The 8,697-nt window shown below is 41.2% G+C and overlaps 2 protein-coding genes and 1 long non-coding RNA gene across 3 annotated transcripts; 2 read left to right on the forward strand and 1 right to left on the reverse strand.

Moving 5' to 3' along the window:
* The first annotated feature begins 1 nt into the window (after position 1).
* lyrm5a (LYR motif containing 5a) lies at positions 2-1,148 on the forward strand. Its single transcript, XM_008315933.3, has 3 exons — positions 2-102; positions 364-436; positions 518-1,148. The coding sequence occupies exons 2-3, from the start codon at positions 392-394 to the stop codon at positions 722-724; spliced, it is 252 nt and encodes an 83-aa protein (XP_008314155.1). The 5' UTR covers positions 2-102; positions 364-391; the 3' UTR covers positions 725-1,148.
* An 890-nt stretch (positions 1,149-2,038) lies between these two features.
* slc5a8 (solute carrier family 5 member 8) lies at positions 2,039-8,428 on the reverse strand. Its single transcript, XM_008315932.3, has 17 exons — positions 7,791-8,428; positions 7,349-7,468; positions 7,088-7,153; positions 6,938-6,989; positions 6,748-6,815; positions 6,505-6,543; positions 6,270-6,385; positions 5,860-6,000; positions 5,612-5,741; positions 4,889-4,977; positions 4,383-4,492; positions 4,235-4,302; positions 4,036-4,122; positions 3,755-3,972; positions 2,868-2,971; positions 2,692-2,780; positions 2,039-2,605 (listed from the first exon to the last, which is right to left on the reverse strand). The coding sequence occupies exons 1-17, from the start codon at positions 8,022-8,024 to the stop codon at positions 2,486-2,488; spliced, it is 1,851 nt and encodes a 616-aa protein (XP_008314154.1). The 5' UTR covers positions 8,025-8,428; the 3' UTR covers positions 2,039-2,485.
* LOC112487300 (uncharacterized) lies at positions 2,479-2,848 on the forward strand. The gene is made up of 2 exons (XR_003050260.1): positions 2,479-2,668; positions 2,746-2,848. It is a non-coding gene; the product is annotated as an uncharacterized LOC112487300 (long non-coding RNA).
* Positions 8,429-8,697: the final 269 nt, after the last annotated feature.

Genomic DNA, 8,697 nt, shown 5'->3' on the forward strand with positions numbered 1-8,697 from the left:
GCGTTTTTTGTCTGTTATTATTTGCGACACAAGAAGTAACGGTTTACGGCCAGTGGTGTTGTAAGGGTGTCTGTTGTGAAGGTGAAGTGAAAAAGAGAACAGGTCCGTGCAGTTCGATTTAAACATTCCTTCTGTGTTAACAGGTTGAAATATAAAGTTGTTGTTTTTCTTAAATACTAGCACGTCATAAGTTAATCAAAAAATAGACAAAGCAGCTATCGAGCTAACTGCTAGTTTAATTTACTCATCGTCTGTTGTTCCGCTTCTAGTCACTGCTGCTGTAGTTACATGAATTTTATTTATTTATTTTTTGCAGTTATTTGATGGGAAAACACTTTTTAATTTTTTTTCCTGTCGTTTTAGAACAACGGGAACCATCGTCGTTTCTGGAATGGCCAAACCTTTGAGGAGTGACGTCATCAGGCTGTACAAAACTGTAAGTGCCACTTGTTATGTTGTACTTCAAATGCTAAGATAATTAAATGTAAATATTTTTTATAAATTTCATTTATCACAGCTGCTGTATATCGGTCGAGAGTACCCAAAGGGAACGGCGTATTTCAAGGAGCGCCTGAAGTCCGCCTTCATGAAGAACAAGGACGAAACTGATCCCGAGAAGATCCAGAAACTGGTGGCCCGAGGTGAATTTGTCATTAAGGAGCTAGAAGCACTCTACTTCCTTAGAAAGTACCGAACCATGAAAAAAAGATATTATGAACCTTAGCTGTGTACATTAATGGTGTGCAACAGTCAGTCATAGTGACATACAGACAGAAATACACCACTCTCTTCAACAAAGGGTTTTTGTTGCCATATTTTTAACCTACATTCAAATGTAAAGTTTTGTTTTTAAACAATTTTTGCAGACAGGAATATAGAATGAACTTTATGTATTTATTTATTTATGTGTTTGTGTAATATTGCAGTGTCAGACTAACTTCCTACAGGTGAGGTTTCACCTGGTTTGACCTCCCCCCACCTCGACCCCCCCATATCCTTGGTTGTCTGTGGTTAATTAACACTCATCAGGTCAAATAATATTTGGAATATTTGTTGTGACGTCGGACCGATGTCTTTTTTGTCAACTACATAATGATAAAAACCTAAAAGTGTATCTGTAAATATTTATAAATATTTCTTACACCAGATCTGTATGTGTCTGTTGTGTTTGGCAACAACATTTATTTTTGAAATAAGCTGTGACATCCTCCAAGTAGATATACATTCAACTTGTCAGTGCATAATCATTGAGAAAAGTGTGTCCTTCAATAGAAAAATAACTTTTCTTTTTCATTTGTCCATCTCCATGTCATAGAAAGCAGAGTTTATTTTGCCAGATTTCTCCATTCCAGTCGTCGTCAGGTCAAGTTCTCCTGTCCGTCTCCTGGTCTTTAAGGAGTAAAGAACACATTAGGAGGTACAAGTTTTACTGTTATAAAACCTTCACGCTTGTAAACTTACTCTCTTTCTGAAAAACAAGAATGCCTGGTACACGGTTGTGTCTTCCTTTTGGAGCACGAGCGTTGGTTCAACTTCCTGCACCGAGCCGCCTGAAATGAACTCTCTGTCAACAAAATAGAACCGGATTCATGCTGTCGATCAGTCTGGTTTACCTGTAGCCAAGATGGCGATTATTCCCACAAGGATGGATGTAACCGTGGCAACAAGGCCAAAATAAAAGTAGGAAAGGGGCTCGGACAGCCTGGTGAACGGTTTGATCAGGTCCTCCACTGTCACAACCAGCAGTCGCACGTCAATGCAGCACTGTAACAACTGACACTGTCACTCTGCACTAGATCAGAGGCCTTCAACAGAAGGTTCGGGGACCCCCGGGTGGTCCGTGAAGCTACTTAATATTGGTCATTTTGATTGAGAACAGTTAGAGTTTTGGTTTATGAGATGTTTATAAACAGCTAAGAGTTGTTCATTTTCCTTTAAAAAAATGAGTCCAAAGAGAAGCCAAGTACCAGCAGTGTTAGGCGTACCGTGGTTTGAGAACCACTGAGCTTTACAGTATTGTACTTTACAGTGTGTAACATCTGTGTCAACAACGCAATCTTTTTTTTTTTTATTAGAAGCCAAAAGTTAATCAACAGACATCAGAAGAGCTAAGGTGCTAAAACCTGAGGTCGTAACGAGCGTCTGGAACTGAGTGTCTGGAACTGAGTGTCTGGAACTGAGTGTCTGGTACTGAGTGTCTGGAACTGAGTGTCTGGAACTGAGTGTCTGGTACTGAGTGTCTGGTACTATGTGTCTGGTACTAAGTGTCTGGTACTGAGTGTCTGGTACTGAGTGTCTGGTACTGTTGTTTTTGGAATGTGCTCCCTGTTCACTGAAGAACAAAATGTCCCCAGACTGTTGACTGTTGGATTTGATCACTGACATCAACAGTCTTCACTATAAAATACTTCATGTTTGACATAAAAAAAAAGAAAAACCGATTCCTCCTCCAGATCCAGGACTGTGGTTCCTTCGATTCCTTGGATCAGGATGGAACTGTGGTTTTGGTCAAGTCCAGCTCCACGTGGTAGAAGGCCGGGTTGGCGTTGCCGGTTTTCTCCGCTCTGTCGATTGTCGGGTCGCGTCGACCTGTCCACCACGTGACCTTAGAGGCGAGGAGCGAAGGTCAAAAGTTCATGTCAACAGTTCAAAAACTCATTTGTACAGAGTGAGTAGTTGATCGACACTGACTCTGTGTGAGAGGAACTGGAACAGGTGATAAAGTGACGTGTCTTCTTTCATCAGGGTCAGCTCTGACGACACCTCCTGACCGCAGCCTCCTGACCACAAACACAGGAAACCATGTTTACGTTCATGTGGAGGACATGAAGAATGAGACAAAAAAAAACAACAACAAAGAAAAGTACCAGTGAAAAGACTGACGATCAGACCCACGCTGACCGCTGCTACGGTTCCAACTGGACTGAAGTACATGTAGGACAGGGAGTACCAGTGTTCTGCCAGCACCGGCCTGGAGACACAGGAGGACGTGTTGAGAGGACAACGTCAACATTTCTTCTCTGTTTGAACTTTCTTTTTCAGGAACATTCAGTTCTGGCCTGGTGGTAACAGTAAACCTGAATTCCAGGTTAATGACCAGGAATCGTAATCCACATTTTTCCCCCTCTTTTCCAGCCAAATGGGCAGAAGTTAAGCAAAACATTAGGCTGTAAAATGGTGACAAATATGGACCAGTTCTTAACATATTTATTATATTTTATTTTAATAACATACATATGATATATTTTAGGGTTTAATAACATTTAAAAATGTATTTTTCTCATTAATCAGTCGTCTGTTATAAATGTCAAAAACTATTGTTGGTTTTGTCGTTAAAATCAAATTTCAATAATTTACAATTAGTTGTGCAGAAAAACGGAAAAAAACAATGGTTTCTGTCAAAATATTGAAATTAATTAATTATTAATAGTTTCTCATTAAAATAAAAGGGTAGTTTTATCACCTGGAGGTGTCATGTTAAACAACTGAACCCTTTGGAAACATTAGCTAAAATGCTATCTATAGTGTTTGTAACCATTAAGTAATCGTGATTAATCGTTATTCATTGCGAACATGATTATTGTTATTTATTACATAATTAATCGTGTATAATTATTTGTGATTAATCGTTATTCATCACCAACCTGATTAAACCTTTAATTAATCATGATTAATTGATATTTGTTACAAACAATTAATCGTGACTAATCAAATGAAGTCCCCTCCTCCTGCCCAGCTGCGGCCCGTTCAGTACCTGCTGTGGTTGTGGCGACCTGCAGCCGCAGCAGTGTGGTCCAGTTGTGTTGGTGGCGCCGTGGCGGTCCAGTTGAGGTGGTTCGCGGTGGTGAAGTTACAGCCTTCTGTGGTCAGGGGCAGAGGCCGGGTCAGCTCAGGAGGAGAGGGGTAGACCTGGGCTCCGATGCCCACCCACAGGGACATGACCAACCCTGACACCAGACCTGCCAGAGCCCCCTGCAGGACAATCACAAGAATCAATTTTTTTTTTAAATGTTCCGTCAAATCAGACGGACTTACTCTAGTGTTGGCCACAGGACAAAGGATTCCCAGCGTGAAGAGACCAAGTAGAGGACCGCCGATGATCCCAAATATACTGATGGCTGCCTGAGGACGGAGAAACGTCTGGTCAAAGGTGAAGGAACTTTTGACTGATTAAAAAGTACAAAACGTTCTCGTAAAGTTTTATTGTTGACCCAGAGACGATAAACAGCCCCACCTGCAGGATCCCTCCCATCAGTGAGGACAATGCCGCCATTCCAACGCACAGGGCTCCGAACACCAGACCTGCAGAGATGAGTGCATTTTTTAATTTTTAACCACGACCTTGAGGCACGAAGCCCAGACAAACAGTCGTTTCCACTCACTGAGTCCTTTGGAGATCCGGTTCAGCTGTTTCTCTGACAGGTCAGCGTGCGGTTTGATCAGGTCTTCAACGGTCACGGCCGCCAGGGCGTTGATGCTGGACGACACTGTGCTGCGGTTTAACAGCAATGACACAGAACTGTAGTAATACTTTGATGAACACGTTCCTTCTTCTGTCTGACTGTATGTTATGATGTAAACCACTGGTTCCCGACCTTTTTTTTTTGCTTGTGACATCACAAATTTCAGACATTTTTTTCCAATCAAGAATATTTTAATTTTTAATTTTAATCATTATTTTAAATGAAAAAGACTTTTTTTTTAAAATCAATTACTAGACATTTCAAGCGACTCCATTTGAATTCCAGGTGACCCAGTGTGGGGGTTGCGATCCAAAGGTTGAAAAACACTGATGTAAATCATTCAGTGAAATATACGACATAACAAACACATTAACTGGAGGAAATAAAACGACATGGTGGAACCCAAGTGTGACAGTCAACGTTACCTCAGAGATCCGCTGTACGCCGCCGCCACAAATAGTCCTGGAAGTCCTGGAAAGTCCTTCAAGATGTCCATCACCAAATATGGCATCAACTGGAAAAAAGGAGAAGACGGTAAATATGACCCATCATCAGAGATCAGTCCCTGGAGACATCAGGACAGGAACCGTCTAGAACTGTTGCGTTCACACCAAAGTAACGACTTTTTTATATATATTTACACACGAGTGAAAAAGTCTCTACAGTTCAGTTCTGACTTGGAATTTCCAGGACTGGCCCTTTACTGTATCTTTCAGTGTCACAAACAAAACCAAATATTTCATATGTTAGAGTAAACAAGAGGCCAACGGGCAGGACACGCCCCACAGGTTGAATAACAGATATGTTTGAGAAAAAAACAACAACAATTGAACAGAAATAAATGTGTTTTATGTCAGGATTCCAGGAATCTGTTCCTCCGACTGAGCCGAAAACCGATGTCTGGAACTGTTGCCAAGGCACAAAACAAAACAAAAAGTTAGCGTAAGCGTTTGTGTTGTTTGTAAAATGTATGCAACGTTAATTCATTATTATCAGACCAGTGAGTGTCTGTGTCTGTGTCTGTGTCTGTGTCTGTGTCTGTGTCTGTGTCTGTGTCTGTGTCTGTGTCTGTGTCTGTGTCTGTGTCTGTGTCTGTGTCTGTGTCTGTGTCTGTGTCTGTGTCTGTGTCTGTGTGTCTGTGGTTGAACCTGATCAGGAGCTGAAACCAGACCAGCCGTCCACGGGTCGCAGCTCCTGTAGACCGAGTAAAGGCACAATCCGGCAAAAACAGAGCAGAGCAGGACGGACCACAGGCCCAACAGGTTGATGTACAGAGATCTGGACGCAGGATGAAAAAACACAGGAGTACTCAGATGTACTACACAGTACATGACAGTAAGAGTTTCCTTAACTTTTTGGTAAACGTTTCCTTCAGGCCGGTGTCGGTGTTACTCACGCTCTGGCGTGGTTGATGGTCCGACAGGAGATGTATCTCTGGACCTGGGCCTGGTTTATCCCGTAGATACTGACCCAGACGAACGTCCCACCGACGGTTATGGTCCAGAACGTGTGTCTTTTCAGAGGGTTTGGGTCAAAGCTGATTGGAGGGTTACGTTTTACCAAAAAGTCAAAAAAGAAATTTTTAATAAATGTATTAGTCTTTATTAATCTTTGACAACAAAAAATGTTTTCTCCAAAAAACTAAAAGTCTTGAGTAAATTGTGATTATTGAATTTTTTTATCACCTCACGTACTTTATTGTTCAGTGATTTATTTCAACTTGTACATTTATTTTTCCAAAATAGTGAAAAAACCATCAAGTGAGGGTTCAGTTCCTCCAGAGTTCAGAACTCTGCTCGTACTCACTCCCATATCTGAAGCCGTCCACCTTCCTGTGAGTCCAAGAGAATGGGCAGGACTCCACCTTGGAGGACCACAGACCTGATGATGACGGACAGGAAGCCTGCCAGCATGACGCCCAGCTGGAGGAGGAGGAGGAGGAAGAGGGGGATGAGTTAAAAGTTAGGTAAAACATTAAAAAACACTGACGTCATTTACATTTACTCTTATCCATTTAAAATGTTATTATCGGTGTTTTTACCTGAAAAACATCGGTCCACACCACGGCCTTCAGACCTCCCTGATCAGATGTCAACCATAAAGGGTTGATTAGAAATCGGATGATCAAAAATGATCAAAAACCAACTAAAATTGACAGAGCTCCTAAAGGAACATGAGAGATTTCTGCTGCGCATGCGCGACTTTTTTTATCCCACGTTTCTTTAGCGACTCCGTAAAAAAACTTTTTTGTTTTAAAAAGATTTGAACTGACGCAGTCACCTACCATTGTACAGTAGAAGGTACACACCACACCAGTGGAAATGACTGCCCCCCACAGGTCCATACCGGTTACTGCAGAAAGAACAGGCGGTCAGAGAGTGGTCACTTGACGAAGCAGCAACGGTTGCAGGTTCAAGTGCCCTCGTGTCCGAGTGCGATGTTGTTCTGACTCCTGTGGGCTGTGACCGACTCACCTTGGTTTAAAGCCAGGGCAGGGGCGTAGATGACGATGCCGGTGTAGAGGATCTTTGACAACAGAGGTCAGAACCTGGGCATTAGTCGATCCTCGACCACAAACCTCAGCCACTGTAATGACAGTACGTGTGGATTTGTGTCTCACTCACCGTTTGTACAATGAAAAGCCCAGTTCCCATTAGCCGGGTCATTCTGTTGAAACGCAGCTCCAGATACTGGACATAAACATGACACATGTCAGACTCCAAACATATACAGTATAAATTTATATATATTTGACAGACTGAAAAAAACTGAGTTTTTTATACCAAAAATATTTCTACTGTAAAAAATAATCATTTAAATACATCAATAATTATTTAATAACCCATTAAAGAACAGTCATACAGTATCATTAAAAACCCATTCACCTCATAGGTGCTGGTGACGCCAAGTCTGTAAAAGACTGGGAGAAAGACCTCTGATGTCACCACCATGGTCATCATGTAGGACAGACCATAAAACACAATAATGGCTCCATAGCGGTAAACCTGTGGAAACAGACGTCAGCTGAAATAATTAAGATTTTCTATGGCTTTTGGGACCCATATATATATATATATATTTACACAAAATAATAGTAAAATATGTTTGGAGAATAAAAATGTTTAAACCACAAATCTTATAAATATACCTCAGTATCTACAGTCTACTCTTTACCTGTAATAACTAATTAAACACATTATTTACGGGGACTAAATAGTGACATTGACCTTTGACTTTCTGACAGATTTTTAGTCTGATTTTATTTTACCTGAAGAAGTCAGTGAATCTGCTGTGGGACAGCGTCTCACGGTCAAGAGAATCCCTTACCTCGGCTGGATTTGAAAGCACGGTGATGGCTGACATGAAGCTGGCAGTCAGGGACAGAGAGACGGGCAGGGCTGTCAGTCTGCGGCCCCCCATGAGGAAGTCCCCTGAGCTTCTCTGCCCCCTGTCTGCCCAGGCGTAGTAGACCCCGACCGCTGCTGAGACCACCAGCATCATCGCAAAAACCACGTAGTCTGTCGTTGCAAATGAGCCTGTTACTCCAGAGCCCCCTGACATTTTGGCTAAAATATTAAAACAACAGCAAAACTAAAACTTCAGTCCAACTGTCGTCTGAGTTTGGAGTCAGAAACAGGCGGTCCTGTACGGGTGACGGTCTTGACTCAATGCAGGAACAAAAACAACAAGGCACAGAAATCTTTTAAGTGTCTGTGTGTGTGGTGTGTGTGTGTGAGAGAGAGAGAGAGAGAGAAAGAGAGAGAGAGAGAGCGAGGGGGGAAAGACAAGGAGAGAGCATTCCAAGCAGGTACAGACTGTATGAAACAACAGTGTAGCAGAAGAAACTGTTCAGAATTTCTAGATCTCAGACTTAAAGTTTTTTTTCCTAGTAATTTATCAAACAAAGAATTAATTAAAAAAAAGGAATAAAATACTTGTCAGTTGTGTTTATTATTTTTTATTTATTTTTTTGCTTCCTAAATGCTAAAGGCAAGTATTTAAATGTCAACGATTTGGGATAAAAATACAAAGTAATAAAGTTAAAAATATTATTGATGGTTGATTATTATCAATATACTATTATTCCCAGTTTAAAAGTTTTGTGACGAAGATATAAAATATTTAAAATAATGAACTTTTATTGAAAGTAAAGCGTTTCCTGCTTTGACATTACTGAAAATGCAATAATGTTAAAAAAAAAAAGTCAGCGCAAATGATCACGTCGGTTAAAAAT

This window comes from Cynoglossus semilaevis, chromosome 8 (assembly GCF_000523025.1).
Source record: "Cynoglossus semilaevis isolate Cse_v1.0 chromosome 8, Cse_v1.0, whole genome shotgun sequence".
NCBI lineage: Eukaryota > Metazoa > Chordata > Actinopteri > Pleuronectiformes > Cynoglossidae > Cynoglossus > Cynoglossus semilaevis.

Coding starts and splice junctions, on each gene's coding strand:
- slc5a8 (XM_008315932.3), bottom strand. CDS start 8,024: ATGTCAGGGGGCTCTGGAGTAACAGGCTCATTTGCAACGACAGACTAC. Junction 6,990..7,087: donor GGCTTTTCATTGTACAAACG/GTGAGTGAGACA, acceptor CTGTTGTCAAAG/ATCCTCTACACCGGCATCGT. Junction 4,303..4,382: donor CCGGATCTCCAAAGGACTCA/GTGAGTGGAAAC, acceptor TCATCTCTGCAG/GTCTGGTGTTCGGAGCCCTG.
- lyrm5a (XM_008315933.3), top strand. CDS start 392: ATGGCCAAACCTTTGAGGAGTGACGTCATCAGGCTGTACAAAACT. Junction 437..517: donor TCATCAGGCTGTACAAAACT/GTAAGTGCCACT, acceptor CATTTATCACAG/CTGCTGTATATCGGTCGAGA.